The sequence below is a fragment of the Rutilus rutilus genome, assembly GCF_951802725.1.
Source record: "Rutilus rutilus genome assembly, chromosome: 1".
NCBI lineage: Eukaryota > Metazoa > Chordata > Actinopteri > Cypriniformes > Leuciscidae > Rutilus > Rutilus rutilus.
This window is the reverse complement of record NC_140209.1, coordinates 62,396,035-62,420,386: the sequence shown is the minus strand read 5'-3', so window position 1 is coordinate 62,420,386 and position 24,352 is coordinate 62,396,035. Positions and strand designations below refer to the sequence as shown.

General features: G+C 43.3%; 1 protein-coding gene across 1 annotated transcript in view; it reads left to right on the top strand.

Moving 5' to 3' along the window:
* Positions 1-19,845, top strand: part of vwa3a (von Willebrand factor A domain containing 3A) — a gene marked incomplete at its 5' end in the record, with an annotated part of 53,416 nt that extends 33,571 nt beyond the window's left edge. The window contains 16 exon segments of the mRNA XM_084432396.1: positions 2,880-3,027; positions 4,268-4,447; positions 7,306-7,452; positions 9,084-9,162; positions 9,780-9,884; positions 10,011-10,063; positions 10,066-10,122; positions 11,376-11,434; positions 11,436-11,523; positions 11,611-11,719; positions 13,174-13,318; positions 13,866-14,010; positions 14,926-15,077; positions 19,318-19,435; positions 19,556-19,653; positions 19,743-19,845. Coding sequence (XP_084288522.1) covers positions 2,880-3,027; positions 4,268-4,447; positions 7,306-7,452; positions 9,084-9,162; positions 9,780-9,884; positions 10,011-10,063; positions 10,066-10,122; positions 11,376-11,434; positions 11,436-11,523; positions 11,611-11,719; positions 13,174-13,318; positions 13,866-14,010; positions 14,926-15,077; positions 19,318-19,435; positions 19,556-19,653; positions 19,743-19,782 — 1,723 coding nt within the window. The 3' untranslated portion in view covers positions 19,783-19,845.
* Positions 19,846-24,352: the final 4,507 nt, after the last annotated feature.

Here is a 24,352-nt window from a genome sequence, read left to right as displayed (position 1 = left end):
ACCCATCTCGAAACCCCGGGAAGCTTTTTCCCACGCAAGTGCGCGAGTAGCTAGGGGCTGGATGCGAAGCACGCTCTGATCGGCTCGCGATACAGCGGCTTTTGTGTGCTGTGACATAAGCGTCGCGCTCATGACATCTGAGGCAGGGGGCGCGCTGATAACAGCGGGCAGAATGCCCGCGCTGGACTCCTCTGCAGTGTCTAACTGAGAGGGGGAGGGCTGGGCTAGTTTCATGTCTGTGTGTGGGCGTGGGCGCAGAGCAGCGGGCACATACACCACTTTTACAGCATTGCTCGCGTGAGCAGAGCGTATGCATACTGGTCCTGTATTTACAGAGACCATGAGACATGTGGGAAGTAGCGTTTGTGGGCACTGGGTAGTGGGCACGTTTGCTACGTTTAAAGCGCAATCGATCTGAGTCGATTTTATGTGCGCGAGCCCTGTGTGAAGGGCTGTGCTTGTGTGTAGGAATGGGCACTGAGTAGTGGGCATTTTTTCAACACATGAAAACACCATCGGCCGTGGCCGGGACACCAGAAAATACACTCTTTAAGGGATTTATCTGGGTAGCCGTAAAAATGGCTTTTTTGTGCAGGCAAGCGGGCAACGGAACCGGCTTGTTGGCTGCTAAATACGCTGGACCAGTCACATTTCTTGGAACTGGACGAGCGGCAAGGTTTGGGTGCAGGCGAGGGGGTTGTACAATGCACTCGTTGGCTGCAAAATACACATCTGCAGTCGCCTCTTCAGGGAACTGACAGAGCGAGCATTGACGGCATAATTTTATTTGCCGGTAGACCCGGGATCGAACACGGGTCTCTCGTGCGGGAATCTGTGAATCTGCCACTGGCCCACAGGGGAAGACACATAGGATTTCAGTCAGCGCGAGTATTATCAGAGAGCGTCAACATGCTGGCGTTTGTTTGCAGGCGTGCGTGTAACAACAGGCTCGCTCACTGCAATAAAGACATTTCCAGTCGCCTGAATTTCAGAGGGGAATGAGAAATGTGTGAGAAATTGAGATCGGCCCGGCCGCAGCGGGACTAGAACACTCTTTTCTCCTTTCGCCAGTGACGCACGGGAACCATAGAAACGGTGTCTGGGTGCAGGCGAGCGGGTTGTACAACGCGCTCGTCGGCTGCAAAATGCACGGCATAATTTATCTGCCGTTAGACCGGGATTCGAACACCGTTCTCCCGTGTGAAAAAACCTAGGATTCCGCCACTGAGCCACAAGGGGGGAAACACAAAGGCTTTTAGATGCACGAGCATATAAAGAGCGTCAACATGTTTTCTTCGGCGTTTGCTTGCAGGCGTGCGTGTATTAAAAAACAGGCACGTTTGCTGCAGTATAGACATTTCCAGTCGCCTGATCAGGGAACTGAGACATGTGTGAGAAATGAGGTCAGTCCAGTCTCGACGGGACTGTAAACACTTTTCTCCTTTCGCCAGTGACGCACGGGAACCATAGAAACGGTGTCTAGGTGCAGGCGAGCGGGTTGTACAACGCGCTCGTCGGCTGCAAAATGCACGTCTGCAGTCGCCTTCCAGGGAACTGACAGAACGAAGCATTGGCGGCATAATTTATCTGCCGTTAGACCGGGATTCGAACACCGGTCTCCCGTGTGAAAAAACCTAGGTTTCCGCCACTGAGCCACAGGGGGGAAACACAAAGGCTTTCAGATAAACGAGCATATAAAAGAGCGTCAACATGTTTTCTTCGGCGTTTGCTTGCAGGCGTGCGTGTATTAAAAAACAGGCAAGTTTGCTGCAGTATAGACATTTCCAGTCGCCTGATCAGGGAACTGAGACATGTGTGAGAAATGAGGTCAGTCCGGTCTCGACGGGACTGTAAACACTTTTCTCCTTTCGCCGGTGAGTGACGCGTGAATGGGGCGCAGGGGTAGGGTAGCTTTCTTGTAACGTAAAGAAAAACTAACCCCGACCATCCGCTTCCAGCCTCCCTTGTGAGCAGCGCAGTTTGCGCGGCTCGAACAGAGGGAGAGAGAAAGCCAGCCCCGTGACGGTCCGCTCCAGACATCCCCTGTGAACGGCGCGGTTGCGCGGCTCGAACAGAGGGCGAGCAGGCATCATCCCCCAAGCAGGCAAGGCAAGCGGGCGAACCGGCGAGCTTTGCGGCTTGGAAGGGCGGAGAAGCAGTCTCGGAGAAGGATGCCAGGTGAGTCCTCAGAGTCACCATAGGCAGTACCTAGCTCGCAGTGAGGGCAGTCGCCGTCAGCGAGCGCGAGAACTGCGTGATCCTCAGGAAAGGGGCGTCTTGAAAAAGACGCCCGGCTCTTTTAGTGCAATGAGAGTGTGTGTCGCGGCGGCGAGCACACACAAGGCACAGTAGAAGAGAAAAGGATATAACGCCGGATAGCGCAGCAGGAAGGCGATGAAGGCGGCTCGGCCAGCAGCTTCTCGACTCGTCCCGCTGAAGTGCTTCTTCAACAGCGCGGCTTCTTCTCGGATCCAGCGATGTGAGTTGCTTCGCTGAAGGATGAAAAATCAGAGATATAAGGCCTGCGAGCGGTATTTATAGACCTAAGCCACGCCCGTTTCGGCGGGACGCGAAGCGCCCTCATTGGGTCTGACGTCACTCTAGGTCTCGCTCGATAGGCTTAAGCAGTTGCCAGCAGACCAGCCAATAGGCGCGCAAGCTGCCTCGCCTATGTCTGTATGCTGCCGCAACGCGTTTTACATTAATACAAAATTAAGGATAATTTTTTGGCTTCAGTATTCTCGTGGAAAAGGATTTTCCCCTAGCGTATTCTACGCAGTACGAGAGAATCTCTCGTAAGAGAACCATTACGTCTATGGAGAGTCCCCATGAGACAGCGAACCAGATGTGTGTGTGTGTGTGTGTGTGTGTGTGTTCAGGTGGGTCCAGGCGTTAGAGTGTGTGGGGGGTCGTGATACTCTGGCAGCTCTCCGGCGCGCTCTAGAGGAGGAACCGCAGGAAGAAGAAGAAGCGTCTCTGACTCGAGGCGTTTACCTCTTCACCACCGGCACGCCTGATCAACACACGGTCAGTCGGACACTCACGCTTCTGTCTCATCACAAAATAAAAGAACATTTAGCAGAAGTTCCCATTAAGTTAGTCATGTGTCATCGTCACTTGGAGGATTTTTGGAGACATTTGAGACAGTGCATAAAGTTTCAACATAGAAAAGGAAATTAGTGTTTTCAAGTCTCCCTGTAGTCAATCATTTAATCCCTTAAAACTCATCTCTGATCACCAAAATTACATATTTAAGCGTTTTTTCCTTGATAAAATGTCTTCATGGCTTAAAATAGCTTGAATGTAACTCTACACACTTGCCTCATTTAGTATACGCGGTTCTATGAATATGTAAATGAGCCCCGCCTCCACTCACTCACAGCAGCTCAGAGATCCACTTGTTGACGATCACACATTGATCAGGGGTGTGTTTCCCGTAACTCGCTGCTTCACTACTATAGTACAATCCTTTGTTGAAGAAATCAGCTAGCTAGTCACGACTGTTTCCCAAAACTGTATTATCGCAAAGTGGTCGCTCAACCACACTGGTTAATGATGTCACGCACGTGGTGGAGTAATAACTTTCTTTAATGAATGTGTTTGAGATTGAATTAACGCTAGATGTTTGCTATAAATTACGGACATGGCATCTGAGGACTATCTCTCATTTTGCTTTATTTCCAGATTCAATCATAGGCTCGTTCTTACGTTCTAGAGCACGCTCACACATGCGCACTCTTCAAAAACGACACTTTAAATCTCTTGACAAACTAAAAGTCGTAAATGACATTTGTGTGTTTTCTAAATTAAAGACACAGGTTGTACTGAATGTGAGTTTGCTTATTGCTCAAGATAAGGATTTATTGAGTCCACATGTCATGCAAACAAGAAACTATGCTTCTAACCACAGGCCGAGATCTGTCGCTCCAAACACACAACTGTGCGATGCTGTTTGTGAATGTTCGTTAGAACGATGGTTTCGGGAAACACCGACTCGTTGAACTATGCTGATAATGACAGAACTCGCGAACATAGTGGGCAAACGATGCTTTTGGGAAACGCACCCCTGATTGGTTACAAGGTAGTTTGTGACGTCAGAAACACCAGCGATTTCAAACCGTGTTTTTGAGACTGTCTTTGGTTCACTGCAGTTTTAAAGAGAAAATACTCTGCAATGGTGTCGACTTATGAATTTACATACACGGTTTGTCTTAAAGCATATTCAAAACAGCACATAGACATATGAACAACATTATCTCCTCCTCAGGAATCCGTCACTGATTATGTGTCTGAGCGCTGCAGCGTTTCAAGCCTGAACCTCCACGTGTGCCTGTTCACCGGAGAAGAGGCCGAAACCACACGGGCCAAAACCACACGGGCCCTGAGCCGCCTGGCACACGCGGGCCACGGGCGCTTCCTCTGGACCTCTGAGACTGGTGAGGACAAGGTGTTGAATTGAGTTTTTCAAGGAAGACGAGGATAGGTACTAAATACAAGTTTCGTTTCACCTTCATTCTTCCCTTGGGTCATTTTGAGCTTGACAATTTTTTTTAAATTGAGTGTTCATCGGAGGTGTCCAAGACCCCTATGACTTTTGTCGCACTTGAACCACGAATACACACACACACACACACACACACACACACACACACACACACACACACACACACACACACACACACACACACACACACACACACACACACACACACACACACACACACACACACACACACACACACACACACACACACACACACACACACACACAAATGTAATGGATTCGGAAGTTTTGTGGTTGAAATTTAAAAATGTAGCAAATCGGGTCAAATTGACCCCCTCAGGAATGAATGGAATGCGAGGAATGCTTCAGAAACACATAGAAAAACCTAAAAATGCTCACAATTCAAACTAAAAATGCTAAAACTTTACCAAAAAATTATTTTATAATGTCTACATGTGAATACTAGGTGGCTAGTGGCAAGAGTCATGAAATATCATGTTATATTATTATTTTTCCACAAGAGGTCGGCAAAGACACCCAATGTGAGATATTCTGAGCTGAATTAAAAGGGTTAGGCATGAAATTGTGAGTTATTTTGAATTTACAGTAAATTGAATGAATGTGAGGAATATGCTTCTAAATTAGTATTTATTTATTATTTATTGATTAAATCTAGCAATTTAAAGGTAAATAAAATAAAGAACACAAAATCTCCCAAAACATTGCATTAAAAAATAGAAACAATATTATCAAAATTAAATTAAATAAACTTTCTGGAAAAAAAAACTAAAAAAACTAAATTAAGTATAATTTTAGGGCTTCGGGTCATTTTGACCCGCGAGGGAAAGATGTGTTACAAAAATGATGCGTAGCGTCAGTTCTGGCAGGTTACGTAAGTCAAGCTCGCTTCAGCTGACTCTCAACTGATCCAAAATCTACCTATAGGAATACGACACCTGTCACTGTATACATATTTAAGCTCCTTCAGTACTATCAGCAGCAATCGTGTTTCTCAGGTGCGAATTACCCTCCTCTCGCCCAGTCAGGATTTGGCATTCTGATTCCCCTTGAATCAGAATAAATTCTCGAATTATGTTGTACTTTAAAATCTTTATTAACTAGATGTACCGCATGGCGGTACAAAATATGACCGCCGCTCAGGCCTGCACTGGCTTTCCACAAAAATAAATGACGTGGAGCAATTTGGCTGTATTGCGTGTTTATGTATATAAGTTGTATATTTTAAAAGACTGTCTGGAGTATTCCTGTGGATCATGGATAATTTAGAGTTTTGTAATTATTTGCTATTACTATTTAAGTTTTATATCAAAAGTCATTAGTTTAGACACTTAACATCCGTAATGTGAAAATGTCACATTCATAACAGTGGTTTTCCCTACATAATGTATTATAAAAATGAGTTTCAAAAACACACTTATTGTGTTCAAGCAAGACTTTTTCATGCTACATTGGTAACAACAAACAGCTTTTTAAACAAAAAACAAAACAAAATGAAACTCATTCCCACTGTACCTAGTAGAACAGTTAAGTAAATGTCCCATTGAAATTAATGGGATTTTATGGATTTAGGTGAAGAAAGTGTACACATAATACATTTTGGTCTGTACCATGAAGAGAAAACTGATTCAACTATATAAACTATATATTTTCTGAAAGCGTAGACTCTCAGGATGTGATCTAACATGGCATGAAACATGTCCCACCCACCTCATTATACTGCCCAAGCATAACACATTGGGTATTGGTAAATCGGGTATATGGCTGATACCTAAAAAAAGTAGTAGTATGTGCATGTCTGTCTTGTGTGTGTGTTTGTGTATGTGTGTGACTGTGCGTGTATGTGTGTGTGTCTATGCGTGTATGTGTGTGTGTCTGTGCGTGTATGTGTGCGTGCGTACATGTGTGTGCGCGTGTGTGTTTGTGTGTGTGTGTCTGTGCATGTGGATTTGTATGTGTGTGTATGGGTGTGTGTCTGTGCGTGTGGATGTCAGTGTGTGTGCATGCTTGCGTTTGTTTGTATTCCTGCATGTGTGTGTGTGACAGTATCATCCTAAACCAGCAACCCTTCGCTCAACAGCACCATCTACAGGCCGATGAGTGTACAGTCACTAAATGTGCACATAAATGAATTTATTTTATACCCCCCCATGGATGAAATTCTACGAAACATTCTCAAGTTAATCATACACATGAAATATGGTGCAGTTCTGAACATCTCCACTGAAGATAGGGGCGATTAAAGCAGAATAATATTGCATTTTCATTTTTTATGGGAGGGGCGCAAATCACAAATGAGTGATTATGGGCTAGGTTGATGTGGGCCCTTAAGAGCAACATACCATAAAAATGTATTCATCCTCGGTTCCACGGTTCAGGTAGTTATTTAGGAAAAACTGCATTTTTTGGGTTTCGGGGGGCCCAGTGCGGGGGGGGAGTGGCCCCCGGGGACCAAACGAAATTTTTCCGTAAAAGTCTAGTGGGGCTACATGCCCACCAAATTTCATGAATACATAAGGGCCCAACTAAAGCAAACACTGATCACCATAATGGTAACTTACAATTTATGATTTTCTCCTTCAGTGATTCTGCTTGTTAACATCAGGTGTCTTCAATAATGCTCAATCATCACTAAATTAATCACTTAATTATCTCATTAACTTTAACACCGCTTTAGTGTTACTTTAACACTCTGTAGAGTGGGACCATATTTGCTCTGAGCAGTGTTGATTTAACACTGTGGAATTTACTGTGTATGGGACTTTCCTCATGTTTTCCTGCAGTGCTCTGAGCTACTGGACTCTCTGATCCAGAAGGGCTCCGGCAGCGGTTCAGGAGACACGAGTTCCCCATCTCTCAAACCTCAGGCCTGGACCCGCAACGCAAAACTGCCGTGTCCCAGACCCACAACACTCAGCCTGGCTAGACTGGTCAGATCACGGTCCTCATCATGACTCTTGATCTGTCACACCATCAGTATATGTACACCAGTATATGGACGTCTTCGTCCACACGAGGGTTTCCAAGCGTTTTCCAAAAGTTTCTCATCCACTCTGAAACATCAAAAAACATTAGCAATATCTCTGCATTCACTGATGTGTCCAGGTTGCACTCAGTCACCATTATATGTTTAGTCTAAAACGCGACTGCTCTCATGTTTTGACACAAACATTTGTCACTCATGTTTTTTCTGTCATCTTTGCAGGACTGTGATATGAAGAGTGTGCAAAGTAACATATTTTAGCAACAGTGTGAAAGTGAACAGCACATAACAGGCACAATACCGGTATAAACATAAATATCTATGGGTTCAATATGCGTCACATGACTAAACTTACGTCATCGTTTTTTAAATACCTTCGTTTTCACAGTCCACAATACAACACGAGAACAGCGTTTTCAAAGTTATCCGCTTTGGAGAGCATTTTCAAAAAGCTCAGTTTTTATTGCTAATAACGCCGTCTCAGTGTGGAAGGCCAAAACTGAGAGAAAAAGATGCAATTTTAAACTAAAACGTATTAGTGTGGACAAGGCCTTAGAAACCAGCAGTGATTAGTTTCACATGGCCTAGTCTCGCGTAGCCAGAGCTTCAGACTGACGACAGAAGGACTCCATCGCAGCTTTCATTGGCCAAGGACTAACCAGAGCCCATTTGACTGACATGTAAAGCATCCAATCACAGTTCGTTTTGCTCTGCGTCATGTTTAGCGGCGTGAAAATGTAACGTCGATGTCCCTACAATAACAGACTGTTGTGTTAAACTCTTGGACGTGAACTTCACATATGTCACATACTTTTTGAAAATCCAGCATTTAGTTGATCCTGGTAAGCGCTCATAGTCACAGTTATAAACATGGCAGCATTCTTTTTCCATGAGGGGGTTTGGCTCCACGGCAGCTTCGTTTCCTGGCAGACCGTTAAAAAACACGACACACACGTCTCCCGGTTCAACCAATAAGATGACGACTTTGAAAATCCTGAACAATTTCCCATTTTGTGTGCCTTTTGTATCAGACCAATGGTTTGAGACTACACATAGCCAGAACTTCTGATTATCAGCAAGTACTGTTTAGCTGATTCTCATCTAGAACTATGACAAGAGACATGTCGGTTTTGTTGTTATGTGCTGTTTAAGTGTAGCTTTATATGAAGTTGTTGATGTCACAGATTATGTTAACCATCTGAAATCATGCTGGTAGGATGGTCTTTCAGTAGGACACTTCAGTAGGTTCATTGAATAATTAAAAACCTGTGATTTATTAACCCTCATGTCGTTTTAAAACCGTATTTTCTTCTGAGGAACACAAAAGAAGATATTTTGAACAATGTTGGAAACCAAACAGATATGATGATCATTAACTTCCATTGTACGGACAAGAAACACTGAGACATTTATCAAAATATCTTCTGTTGTGTTCCACAGATGAAAGAAAGGCATAGAGGTTTGAACTGGCATGAGTAAATTATGACAGGATTTGTTTTTAAATGGACTCTTTAAGGGACTCATTAAAAGATGTTTTCACTCTGAAGGCGTTTTGATCGTGATGTATGATGTGAACAGGAAAGCAGGCAGATGAGCAGACTGGCACAGAACGGCTTGGCTTGGAGACCGAACAGCTCTAAAGCAGAAATCCCAGCAGGTGTGACGCCTTACCAACATCCTGACTGCAATTATTAGAGATCATATACCAAATGCTCTCTATTTGCCATCTGAACTGTTTGTTTCTCTCTCTGTTTGTTTCTCTCTCTCTCTTCATATATATATATATATATATATATATATATATATATATATATGAAGACTTCAGATGCAAAAGCCTCTAAGTGTCATCTGAAATTTTCTTCTAAAATGAGTATTTTTATCAAGCTTGTATATTTCAGTAATTTCATTTTAATGACAATTAATAGGTCATTTTCATTGCCATTAAAGTGAAATAAGTGAACATAAACATACAAGCATTTTTACAAGGAAATTTCAGATGGCACTTGAAGTCTTCAGATAGATAGATAGATAGATAGATAGATAGATAGATAGATAGATAGATAGATAGACAGATAGATATACTTTTACTTTATATTGCTCCAGATAAAGCAACTCATTCTCTCCACGTCCGATTCTGAAAGCATGTCACTGTCTATATGTGTCTCTGTCTGAAACATCCTCTGATTGCCTCTCAGACTAAACGCTGGGCTATTTATGTGAATCATGGTGCATTCATTTTTCTCAGAGTATTTATTTTTAGTCTCTCTTCCCCAGTCCAGTCAGCTGATTTCAGCCCACCAGCTGGGCCGTCAAAGTCTGCGGATCAGAGGAGAACCATTGTGTCTCAGTCGGTCTTCTTCATGGAAGACGGCAACTTCGGTTAGTGGAAATGGATTTTCCATGTTTGTCTTGTCATAACCAGAAACATGTGATATATCCATTATCCATATCTCATATCCATTTCTGGTTCATGTTGTGTTATTTAGCATTAATTGTCTTATCCAGGTGTTGTCTTCAAGAAATATCCAAAACCCAAGAGAGGTAAGTACCAAGTACAGGTAAGTCCATCAACACCATTAAACTGCCAAAACATGAAGAGATCTGTTCAACTAAACAGGTACTGTACTGTGTGAACCATCCTGATATTTTTCACAATAAAAATGCCTAATTTTTCCCAATTCTACACTATCCCCAGCTAACAAAATAAGTTCTAAAAACGCTAACATTCTCATTAGGTTATGAAAACAATATTTCTGAATGTTCTCTGAACATTCAAAACATATATTTTTTTAATGTTGTAAAAAGTTTTTTTTATTGGTTATATGAACGTTAAAGAAAACATTCCATGAACATTCCATACAATAATTCCATACTTTTCGGGAACTTTAGCAAAGGTTTTGACAGCGTTCCCTGTTAGCTGGGTTTCTGTTCTGACCTAGTAGCTAACTTCTCATGTAGCAATGGTCAAATGTTTCATCCGTCTCTCTTTCTTTCTATATCGCCTCAATAACCGCCTATAGCAACACCTTTGAAACCCCATAGCAAACACTCAGAACGCCTCAGCAAATGTGACTGGAGGGATAATAGAAAGTGTTTTAATGTCCGTACAAAATTGCACACAGCAGCTTTAAACAGGATATATTATGCCCTTTTACAAAGTCTTGATTTTGTGTTTAGGTTGTACTAGAATAGTTTTTTTTTATGCTTGAATGTTTAAAAACATTATTTTCCTCATATTCTCCATTGTTGCAGCTCCTCTCTTCCCAGTCTGTCAGTAACGCTCTGTTTAGTTCCTGTCTCTATGAAGCTCTATGATGTCTTCTGAAAGCACACTGTTCTCTGATTGGCTGGATCAGCGTGTTGTGATTGGCTGGATCTGGATCAGTGTGTTGTGATTGGCTGGATCTGGATCAGTGTGTTGTGATTGACTGGATCAGTGTGTCAATCCAAGCTAATCACAACACACTGATCCAGCCATTCAGAGCACATTGATCCAGATCCAACCAATCACAACACACTGATCCAGCCAGTGTGTTGTGATTGGTCAAGCCGTTTACCATAACCGCTAGTTTCAACACTACTAACTCAACCAGGCCTTGCCCCTTTATTTAGCGTATTGATTATTTAAATGAGGAATATTTTGACGTGTTCGTTCAAAAATCAAGACTAATGGAGGCGTTTCAGGGAGTTTAAAATAAGTGACACTGACATAGAGAATAACTCCCGCTGGAGGGACTTTGTGCTTTGACCTTTGTCATGCTCAAACTGCTACATTACACACTAAAAACCGGTAGATTAATCATTATTAAATCAGTATTTATGTGTGTTTTTCTGTGTTTTATGTGTGTGTGTGTGTGTGTGCTCTTTAAGTGGCTGAAAAGGTTTGGTATAAAGAATCTGAAGTTGGACCTTCACAAACTGATATCTGGATGGTTGCCATCACAACAAACTGGTGCGGTCTGTCCAGAAGAGAGTGTCTGCTAAATACTGCGGCATATTCCCCAGCGTCCACGTCAATGTGAGCCCAGCGCTGTGATACCAGTCATGCTGAGGATGTGTGTGTTTTGCATGTTTAGTGAACGGTTTGTCTTGATGTTCCTCATAGGGGGCGGTGAAGCACCTGCATCTGACTCCTGGAGAGTTAAAGCACTACCTCAGTCAGACGGAGAAGCTGATGCAGCGATACAGCAGAAGACTGGAGTGGTTACTGACAGGTACAGTACAGGAGTTCATCACACACACTCTCTGAAGTGACTTCAAAACACAACTGACACTCTTATTTAGCTCTTTCTGGGAGGAATGTGAAATATGATCGTGTGCTTGCTTTTATGTGAAAAACTGTCTTGTTTGTTAACCGTCACCTCTATATTTGAGCATAGATCTGAATATAATAGAATTCACGAAAGCTTTGAAATACAGATCCCTTGTGAGTCAAAATGACCTGAAGCCCTAAAATTATACTTAATTTTTTTTCTCTCCAGAAAGCTTATGTTATTTAATTTTGATCATATTTAAAAAAAATTATAATTATGCAATTTTTTGAGACTTTTAGTTTATTTGACTTTATATTACTAGATTTGATCAATAAATAATAAATAAATGGTAATTTAAGCACATTCATCACATTCGTTCAACTTAAATTCAAAATAACTCACAATTTCATGCCTAAACCTTTTAATTCAGCTCAGAATATCTTACATTGGGTGTCTTTTGCCGACCTCTTGTGGAAAAATAATAATATAACATGATATTTCATGATTCTTGCCACTAGATGGCCTTAAAGCTCTATATAGAGAAAACTGTCCTAAAGTCAGTTTCTCTTAATTATAAATTCATTTATATTTTACAAAATAAAATCAAGGCCATATGCCTGAGTTTTGTTCCAAATATTAATATTAAACCCGCTAAATAGATTTAAAGTGGCATTTTCATAGTAACTCTCTGTCCAGTTATGAAATGGTTTTCACAGGTATTTTGAATGATACCTTATTTGTAATGATTACTAAGATATCTGATAAGGAAAAGTGCAATTAAAAAGCGCATCAACTGTCCATCTACCATTAAAAGGCTACAGTAGAAATAACTGAGGATCATGTGTTTCTCTCTTTGCAGTTTGCAACTATTTCATGTTTTGGCAAATTGGTGGCTAATTCATATGAATTCAAAAATATAGAATGTGAACTAATGACTTTGAGTAAAAGTCTACTAATGTACACTTTGATTTGTCTACTGCACCCACTTAAGATGCTATGTTAATACAACTTAACCTGTTTAGTTTTACCCTGTGTAAAATCTAAAATGTATTAGTGGAACCGGTTTCCTCCCAATTTTCTAGTAAAGTCAACTAGTTTGGGTTTAGAGTGTCTCATTCATATATTTTCATGAAATCTGCTTGGAGTGGACCTTCATGCTTTGGGTTTTTTCTAAAAATCATACATTTCCATGAGAATTACATTCATCTGAGAAAAAATATTTTTCTCCTGAGATCAGGTTGGTGGTATACGTGTCTGTATATGGATCTGTGCTCTTTTGCACAGGCATTAGTTTAAGGGTTCAAAGGCTGTTCCTGAAGGATAGGGATTCCAGTCAGCAGGAGACAGAAGCTCACTGGGTTTCTCCTGCCATGTGTATCTCTCGTGTGTGTGTGTGTGTGTGTGTGTGTGAGCAGGCAGCAGGCGAATGTTCGGATCCGTGCTGGAGAAGGACGTGTGTGTTCTGCTGGATGTGTCCGGATCAATGGCCCCGTTCCTCCCTGAACTCCAGAAGGGACTGACCGCACTGATCTGGGATCAGCTGCATGCCAACAGCGTCAGGTGAGGGGACTCTTCTCGCTCTATAGAGGAAGATATAGAAAAATCTCTTTCACACTCTCCTGTCCTTCCACTGATTGGCCGAACAGAGAGTCCCGGTCTGAACTCATGTTTTGTCGCAGGACAGCAAATGTGAGTGAATTTTCTGTCATCTTTGCAGGACTGTGATATGAAGAGTGTGTAAAGTAACATATTTTAGCAACAGTGTGAAAGTGAACAGCACATATCAGGCACAATATCGGTATAAACATGAATATCTGTGGGTTCAATATGCGTCACATGACTAAACTTACATCATCGTTTTTAAATACCTCCGTTTTCACAGTCCACACTACATCGCGAGAACGGCGTTTTCAAAGTTATCAGTTTTGGAGAGCGTTTTCAAACGAAAATGTATTAGTGTGGACAAGGCCTGTGATGACACGTTTCCACAGTTCACCAGACTAGAAATGTGAAATGGGTACAAAAAAACCCTGAAAATGTCCTATCCCTGCCTCCTATCATGGTTAGTGACTGTGAGTTTGCTGGCCGGTGTGTGTGTGTGTGTCAGGTTTACCATGCTGGCGTTCTCTGGAGGGCTGTGTGTGTGGCAGCCGGCGCTGGTGGAGTCCAGTGAGGATCAGTGTGTGGAGGCAGTGCAGTGGTTGAGTCGGCTCACTTCACACGGGCCTTCACACACACTGAAGGCGCTGCAGGTACTCTTTCAATAACTGCCTTTATACACACTGTTATCACATGGCTCTCTGGAAAACATGATCGGGATTGGTCGATGGCAGCAGTGTGTGCTCAACTCAGCTTACTCGTTTTTGTTATAAGAACATTTTTCAAACATTCTGTTTTGGTCATGGAAACTTTAAAATGTCCATGTTTACATGTTTAACCCTCTTCTCCTGCACTCAGGCCCTGTTTACAGCTGGTATTGAGATGTGTTTTGGTGGATCGGCTCACAAGTAGACGAGGGAGACACATTCCCGTTCACACCTGGTGTTTTAATCCGTCTCTTTTGTTCACTTTCAACCACTGCTGTCCTGATTTCTTCAAGAGGAGGGATTATGGGTGGGTAAATATATGGGCTTTTTCAGATCTTTTAATCTAATGGATGAAATAAACTCATGCAATTTACATACGAACGCGACCGGAGATGACGGAAAAACACACAGCTTTAGTTTCTGCTCTGACAGCCGAATACCAGCCGAACGCTGCGAGTGTGTGTGGTGAGAGAACATTGTGTTTGGTGCGTTACTTATTACTCAAACCAAACTTGGGTCTCCAGCCGATAGTTTAAACCCCGTCTGGCCAGAGCTCTTCTCATAATGTTACTCATTAGTCCAGTAGACGGAGAGAAGACGGTGTTTTGTGGCTGTTTGAACACATTCGATCACATGAGTGTTTACACTACGAAAGCAATCCAGTCGAATGTGTTTTCACTCCCTCTGGAAGTGGTTGAATGTGGACAAGCTCAAAGCGTTTTAGACCCTGTTTACTCCTGTATTCAGAGTCGTCCACTTGTGATCCGATCGACCAACACGCTTCTTAATCCCAGGTGTAAACAGGGCCTCAGTGGTTCTGGTGTTTGTAAGTGTGACTGTGTGTAACGCTTCTTTGCTCAGGCCGGCTGTGGTTTGTCAGATGATGTTGGTCTGTATCTGATCTGTGATGGAAGGAGTGACTCGAGCCACAGTCTAATACTGAGAGAGATCGAGACCCTGAGACGAGAGAAGAGCTTCACCGTCCACACCGTCGCACTCAACCGCCATGACAGGTCAGCCATAAACGCCCGTTCACACCAACGACAACAACGATAAAGATATACTTCTAAAAATCATTCTCAGTATTAAAGAATAGCAGAGTTCACACCTCGACTATAGCGATAACGGCACAGAGACACGATATCGGTGGAATCACTTTCAGAACGATTTTATCCAGATGATTAATGATAAAATCACAGACAGCCAATCAGAATCCATCCTGCTGTAACGAGTTTGAGCATTTAAAGGGACATAAAAACACATGCTTAAAATAAACAGAACGATACGGTCCGCTAATGTGGACGCTAATATAGTTATCTTTACAGTTATCGTTATTGGTGAACAAGCCTTAATGCTCATGGGGTCCGGCTGGGCTCAGCCCGAAGGAGCCCGAAGGAGTGACGTGGGGCCACCCTCCCGTGGACCCACCACCTGCAGGAGGGACCGTAAGGGGCCGGTGCTAAGTGGATCGGGCGGCAGTCGAAGGCGGGGGCCTAGACAACCCGATCCCTGGACGCGGAATCTAGCTCTAGGGACATGGAATGTCACCTCTCTGGCGGGGAAGGAGCCTGAGGTTGTGCGTGAGGTTCAGAGATTCCGACTAGAGATAGTTGGGATCACCTCTACGCACGGCTTGGGCTCTGGAACCACACTCCTCGAGAGAGGATGGACTCTTCACCACTCTGGAGTTGCCCATGGTGAGAGGCGGCGGGCTGGTGTGGGTTTGCTTATAGCCCCCCAGCTCAGCCGCCATGTGTTGGAGTTCACCCCGGTGAACGAGAGGGTCGCTTCCCTACGCCTTCGGGTCGGGGATAGGTCTCTCACTGTCGTTTGTGCTTACGGGCCGAACGGCAGTGCAGAGTACCCGGCCTTCTTGGAGTCTCTGGGAGGGGTGCTGGAAAGTGCTCCGACTGGGGACTCCATCGTTCTACTGGGGGACTTCAACGCCCACGTGGGCAGCGACAGTGACACCTGGAGGGGCGTGATTGGGAGGAACGGCCCCCCTGATCTGAACCCGAGTGGTGTTCTGTTATTGGACTTCTGTGCTAGTTACAGCTTGTCCATAACGAACACCATGTTCAAGCATAAGGGTGTCCATCAGTGCACATGGCACCAGGACACCCTAGGCCGGAGGTCGATGATCGACTTTGTGGTCGTTTCATCCGACCTCCGGCCGTATGTCTTGGACACTCGGGCGAAGAGAGGGGCGGAGCTGTCAACTGATCACCACCTGGTGGTGAGTTGGATCCGATGGCGGGGGAGGAAGCTGGACAGACTCGGCAGACCCAAACGTACTGTGAGGGTCTGTTGGGAACGTTTGGCCGAATCTCCTGTCAGAGAGATCTTCATCTTCCACCTCCGGCAGAACTTCGACCAGATCCCGAGGGAGTCTAGAGATATTGAGTCCGAGTATGTTCTCCACCTCCATTGTCAACGCGGCCACTCGGAGCTGTGGCCGTAAGGTCTCCGGTGCCTGTCGAGGCGGCAATCCCCGAACCCGGTGGTGGACACCGGAAGTAAGGGATGCCGTCAAGCTGAAGAAGGAGTCCTATCGGGCCTGGCTGGCTTGTGGGACTCCTGAGGCAGCTGATGGGTACCGACGGGCCAAGCGGACTGCAGCCCGGGTGGTTGTGGAGGCAAAAACTCGGGCCTGGGAGGAATTCGTTGAGGCCATGGAGAAGGACTATCGGTCGGCCTCGAAGAGATTCTGGCAAACCGTCCGGCGCCTCAGGAGGGGGAAGCAGTTGACCTCGACTGGGGATATCACCGGACGGTGGAAGGAATACTCAATCCCGCCGTCACGTCTTCCATTGAGGAAGCAGAGGCTGAGGGCTCGGAGGCGGACTCGTCCATCACCCAAGCTGAAGTCACCGAGGTAGTCAAGAAACTCCTCGGTGGCAAGGCACCGGGGGTGGATGAGATCCGCCCTGAGTACCTCAAGTCTCTGGATGTTGTGGGGCTGTCTTGGCTGACACGCCTCTGCAACATCGCGTGGCGGTCGGGGACAGTACCTTTGGACTGGCAGACCGGGGTGGTGGTCCCTCTTTTCAAGAAGGGGGATCGGAGGGTGTGCTCCAACTATAGGGGGATCACACTTCTCAGCCTCCCTGGGAAAGTCTATGCCAGGGTACTGGAGAGGAGAATCCGGCTGATAGTAGAACCTCGGATTCAGGAGGAACAGTGTGGTTTTCGTCCCGGTCGTGGAACACTGGACCAGCTCTATACCCTCTACAGGGTGCTGGAGGGCTCATGGGAGTTTGCCCAACCAATCTACATGTGCTTTGTGGATTTGGAGAAGGCATTCGACTGTGTCCCTCGCGGCGGCCTGTGGAGGGTGCTCCGGGAGTATGGGGTCCGGGGCCCTTTGCTAAGGGCTATCCGGTCCCTGTACGACCGGAGCAGGAGCTTGGTTCGTATTGCCAGCAGTAAGTCAGACTTGTTCCCGGTGCGTGTTGGACTCCGGCAGGGCTGCCCTTTGTCGCCGGTTCTGTTCATAATTTTTATGGACAGAATTTCTAGGCGCAGCCAGGGGCCGGAGGGGGTCGGGTTTGGGGACCACACGATTTCATCTCTGCTCTTTGCGGATGATGTTGTCGTGTTGGCCTCATCAGACCAGGACCTCCAGCATGCACTGGGACGGTTTGCAGCCGAGTGTGAAGTGGCTGGGATGAAAATCAGCACCTCCAAGTCCGAGGCCATGGTTCTCAGTCGGAAAAGGGTGGTTTGCCCGCTTCAGGTTGGTGGAGAGCTCCTGCCTCAAGTGGAGGAGTTCAAGTATCTTGGGGTCTTGTTCACGAGTGAGGGAAGGATGGAACGGGAGATTGACAGGCAGATCGGTGCAGCTTCTGCAGTAATGCGGTCCCTGTACCGGTCTGTCGTGGTGAAGAAGGAGCTGAGCCGCAAGGCGAAGCTCTCGATTTACCAGTCAATCTACGTTCCTACTCTCACCTATGGTCATGAGCTGTGGGTCATGACCGAAAGGACAAGATCCCGGATACAAGCGGCCGAAATGAGCTTTCTCCGCAGGGTGGCTGGGCGATCCCTTAGAGATAGGGTGAGAAGCTCGGTCACTCGGGAGGAGCTCAGAGTAGAGCCGCTGCTCCTCCACATCGAGAGGGGTCAGTTGAGGTGGCTCGGGCATCTTTTCCGGATGCCTCCTGGACGCCTTCCCGGGAAGGTGTTCCGGGCATGTCCCACCGGGAGGAGACCCCGGGGAAGACCTGGGACACGCTGGAGAGACTATGTCTCCCGGCTGGCCTGGGAACGCCTCGGTGTCCCCCCGGAAGAGCTGGAGGAAGTGTCTAGGGAGAGGGAAGTCTGGGCATCCCTGCTTAGACTGCTGCCCCCGCGACCGGGCCCCGGATAAGCGGTAGAAGATGGATGGATGGAAGCCTTAATGCTGCCTTTGTATTGACCCTTGGTCAAGATTCAGGAAAAAAAAAATTCTGCTTTCATCACAGAAAGTGTTACTTCGGCAACAGATTTTGTGTTTTATGAATAAATATTTTTTATTAGATTGGAATGATGTCTATCTAGTAGTGAATCATAAAAACACCTAAAATCAGTGACATACGACGAGTGATAATGTTTTTCCAGCCATTTCTCACTGATGCTTCCAAGACTATCACAACATCCTTGCAGTTCTCATCTCTCAGCCAGCTCGATGTTCCCTAATATCATCTTTTTTTTTTTTTGAAATCCAATTTTAGGGGGCATTTTCAACTAAAAACAAAAGTTTTTTACGCAGTTTTAGGGCCTGAAAACACAAACTTTTGAAAACTGGTTTCAAAGTGCAAGTTTTTGGCCAAGTAAACTACAAAAACGTGAATTTGTGAAAACCGTGACGTCATGTATTATGTGTTCAGTCTATAGATGACAGATGACACCGCCATCTACTGGCCTGGCATGAATAATACAACGGTTTTAGTCGTATCTACAGATCCGTGTGAATGGGGATCATTTTGACAACATTGTCGTCTGTACTTGAAAAGTTTCAAGAACGCGAAGGAAAAACTTTTGCATTATTACATTGTCGTTGTGTCACTCACTTTAAACATTTTATAAGTAACTTTGCAACTACATGTCAAGTAACTCTCATTAGAGTACTAGTAAACTGTTAGGTTAGGGATGGCAAAGTTACTTGAAGTTGGTAGAATGTCTAAAGTGGACTATTGAAATAAAGTGTGTTTAACTTTGAAATGTATCATAGTGTGTGAAATAGTGTGATTTGATCAGTTCAGTGTTTTTGAACAGATCGGGCAGTGAGTTTCTGAAGTGTCTGGCCCATAAAACCGGAGGCCGTTTCCACCAGGCTCCTGAAAACACGGATCCGGATCTGATCAGAAAACTGCTGTCAGACCCGGGCAGCGCAGTGCGTATATGTGCTCAACATCACCATACTGCAGGAGTTTGTGGTGTTCGACACGTTCAAAGCATTTCTGCAGACTCTTTGTTATGAAATGTGTTGATTCTTGTTTGTCCTCAATCAAAGGATCCAGTGCTTCCAAAATTTGAGGGGGACGATCTGAGGAAACTATCAGAAGAGATCGAGAAGCTGAGATTGTTCCAGAAACAAGCTAAAGCTTTCAGGTGTGTGTTCATGCAGGCAACAGTGCTGATGTAATGACTGATGTTATTGTGGACTTTTTAATATGCCGACTTTACTTTTTTTTTCATAGGGAAACTATTCTGGGGTCGAGGAACCTGGAGGGAACGTAGACGCTGATCTCCATGCCTGTTCAAATCACTTTATTCAGAATAAACCTACACTATGGAGTTAAACATGTGGTGGAGTTTCACTCAAATATTGTGTTTCACTCACTCAAACATCTATAAATCATTTAATAAGGCCTAATGTAAGAATATTTGGTACGACTTTATTTTACAGTGTCCCTGTTAAACATTTTACATGTAGTTACTGTAGTTATAACTAGAAATTGTGCATAATTCAAATAAAAAAAAACTAACCCTGTGTTTCATTTGAAGTCACCATAACAGTGATCAGTGTTTCCATTAGTTGGGCTCTTAACTCTTATTATTTACTTTGTCTTTTTTGGCTGCTGTGACAGTGTGTTTGTCAAACACATTTGCAGCAACAAAGAAAGCTAAAGTGAAATGAGATCATGTGATGATGGTTACCTGTTTATGGTTTTATAATCATCATGAAACAGACTGATTAACTGTGGTATTTTAATCTAACAATTATGTTATTTTTATTTTTTATTTCCCACCTCTGGTCGCAAGTGTTTCAATGTGTTTCGCAAGTGTTTCAGTGTGTTTCGCAAGTATTTCAGTGTGTGTCGGAAGTGTTTCAGTGTGTGTCGCAAGTGTTTCAGTGTGTTTCGCAAGTGTTTCAGTGTGTCGCAAGTGTTTCAGTGTGTGTCGCAAGTATTTCAGTGTGTGTCGCAAGTGTTTCAGTGTGTGTCGCAAGTGTTTCAGTGTGTGTCGCAAGTATTTCCGTGTGTGTCGCAAGTGTTTCAGTGTGTTTCGTCCCATACGGCCTCCCATAGATAACCTGACTCATGACAATTTCATCTAGTAATAATACGAATATTTTCAGTACATGCCTCATGCTATTATAACTTACTCATCAGACTCCTCTGCATATTTGACAGCTGGTTGAACCAGTTTTTTTCTGTTCTTTTTAACAGTGTTAACAGAGGTAACAAAGAAGTGTTAACAGAGGTATTAGACAAGGGGTTTCGACAAGTCTGTAATTATTTCAATAGCTGAACTTTTTCTAGCTGGCAATTTGTTTGAAAAATAGTAAATATATCAGGCCCTAGGGCTGGGATATATCACATCACATTGTTAGGCGCACCTCATCAGTAAAGTCTGTTCCTTGATTAGTAGCAAATCGCCTTCACCTGCTTTCAGATGGAGCGGCATTTACTACACAGCAAAAACTCCAGTTAAGTTAACACTCAAGAGTGTTGAAGTTAATGAGATAATTAAGTGATTAATTTAGTGATGAAGTCACTAGTCATTTAGTAGTGAAGACACCTGATGTTAACAAGCAGAATCACTGAAGGAGAAAATCACAAATTGTAAGCCACCGTTATGGTGATCAGTGTTTGATTTAGTTGGGCTCTTGACCCTTATACATTCACTTTAAATTTTGTTTGTGTGCTGTTATTGATTTATAATAGTTAAATGAACAAAGAAAAGTGTGATCTGATGGTGTTGGTTATGTTTTGACATAATGGTAACACTTTACTTGAAGGGGTGTGCATAAAGCCTCTGTTATACTTTCCGCGACCGCGAGGGCGCGAGGGTCCGCGTGACGTAAAAATCGTCATCGGGGTAGCGCGCGGAGGCTCGTTGCGGACAGCCGCGTGCCTCCCAGTTTTTGTGACCGCGCGGACAAAAGGGCGCGCGTTCATTAGGTTAAAACCGCGAAAGAGATGGAAATAACATGGACGCCAAATTTGAAAAAACGGAAAACGTGTGCATGCTAGAAATAGAACCAGTGCCTATTTTTCACGCAAGCCTGTTGGAAGCGTTTCCAGGCTAAATAGAATAGGAAAAGATGTTTATATGTCATTTTGACACGAATACATATTAATAAATGTCATTTTTATGTTTGAAAGTGTCTAGGTTTTGACATAAATGCAAATATAAACTATAAATATAAAAAATATTATCGATTATACTGTCCAGACCGATCTACTGCGCATGCGTTGAACGCGTTCACCGAGCGGACCTCAGCAGAAAGTATAAATACAAGTAGTCCGCGTCCGAGCTGTGCGCAGCTGTTGTGTACGCGTCCAAACTGGAGTATAACAGAGGCTTAAGACTGACATGACACCTTCATAATCATGACATGGCTGATGTCATAAATATGAAGGAGGTTTTATGCATGTTTATGACAACTGTCATTAAGTATCATTCGCTTAATTATGACATTTTTAATGCAAATATGACATTGTTTGAGATGTCTTTGTTATGACAACTTGACATTACCAAGACAACATAAATTGTCATAAATATGTCATAACATGACATATCAGATTAATTATCAAACTTAAGAAACAGTTTACTTTATGGGTTAATATTTCATCAAACTGTCAGGTGGTTGGTTTTGACATTGGCTGTCATGAGGCCATTATAACTGTGTCATGAATGTTTTTCTTGACCTCAACAAAATAGTGTCATAATCAGCTTAAGTAGGTTCAGTGTTGATTAATTTCTGTTGTAAAAAAGTTATTCATTCAGTTAATTAATCCATATAACGTTACGTTAGCCAGTCTGGAGAAAACTGTGATGTTATCATCCAGCTCAGTTCAGTTCTCATATAATGTTGTCAATGACAGATCAATAGTATTGTTGAATATTAACTTACAAAATACTTAGAGCCGTTTTGTATAAGCGTAACGTTAAGTATGTTGTATTCAACAAAGATATAAATTATTTTAGCTTCTTCTCTTCTTCTTTTCCTTATTCTACCGTGTTAAACATGAACTCCGTCCACTTCCGGCATCAGACTGTCAGGCTGGAGCTGTCGTCCTCACACTGTTATGACGTATGGTTCTGCGGTTCTGCAGTCAGACCTATCTCCGTGTTTTAGACGTCGAAGAAGGTAAGCAAGCAGCTGAAGTAAGTTAATGAGTTAAGCACTATTTGGATCGTAATTGTTTCTCGTGGAGTTGTAAGGTATTTTCAATATTTATAGGGGCTATAGCCTATTGTAGGTGATATTGCAGTCTGAATCCAGAATGTCAGTGTTTTTTTCTCCCACCACCCACCCGCGTAAAAATCCCCGGCCGAATTACTGTTTTTTGACGAACATCAAGGTCCAATATATCCAAGGTACATGGGCATTTTTTGCCCCGATGAGTTTTTGTCTTATTGTAATATTACATAATATAAAATAAATAAATATATCACACAAGTAAAAGCGCAGTTTTCCCCAAATATCAGCACAATTGCTAATGTGATAACGTTATATATATTATGCAACAATAAATGAGTTGACCAATATTGAGAGTTTATCGGTTTATCATCATTTCGCCGATGGAAATTCCAAAATGAAACCACAGCAGAAACAATCTCTGAAACTGAATAATCCGTGTTTTGAACAAATGGGTTCATTTACAGTTTTTCTTGATTGTTTACACACATTTTCTGAAAGCATGCCTCTTATTCTCAGAACTCTACACACAAATCCAAAAAACACACACACACAATGGGCAAAACCCCTCAATTCCCCTGCAAAATGAAACTTTACATTCAAAACAATGTTATTTCTTCTCAAAATGGTATTTTGTTTTCAAATGACACACACAAACCATCATATGAATAGACATTTATAAGAACCAGTTGAACACCGATGTGCTCAATGGAAAACACTATGATGAATGGAAAACACTTCTTCTCCATTCATCATAATGACTTAGGCCTTTTTTTGTTCAGTGTTACACTTACTACAGACAGTACATACATAAGTGTGTTGTAAAATATTTGAGAATATTGTTTTTATACTCAGAACACACAAATACACGGTAACAAATATATTTAATTTTTCCCACAAAAACAATGTACACAGTGTACATCCCAACCAACACAAAGTAGGACATACAGTGGTCTACATACAAAACAACAGAAGAATTGACTGTATACAGTTACAGTAAAAAAAATAAAAAATCCAATGTTGGCATCCATTGCTCAATTGAAGAGCTCACCTGTTGCCCTTTTATGCTAAAGCTCTGATTGCTAATTGTAAACCTGTGTGACGGGTGTTTGCCCATGTGATGAGTCAGTGTGCATATTTGAATGGCAGTGTGTTCCTTGTGAAAACAAGAGATTTTCTGCATGAAAAAATAGGCAGTTGGAACGACAGTTTAAAAAATCAGGGCTCACTGTCCATAAACTTATGTATGATGAGCATTTGGTTCAGTACAGCGATGCCCTCAAAATATCAAGAACCGAATACTACTCTAAAATCATTAATGATGGTACTGCTAATCCAAATAAGATGTTTAAAGTAATCAACAAACTTCTTAAACCTTCCAATTCAGTTATTTGTTCCACTGTGCAGCAGTGCAATACGTTTTTGAAATTCTTTGCTAAAATTGATAATATTTATCAGTCTATTACTTGTGCCTCTCTGTGTGCACCTTCTGAGATTCAGCCTTTAAATTGTCCGTCTACTTGGTTTTCTAGTTTTAAAGCGGTTACCATTGACTACATTTCCAAATTAATTATGACTATGAGTTCGACTACCTGCACCTTAGATCCTATTCCAACTCATGTTCTCAAAGAGTGTCTGCCATCTATCAGTCCTCTCATT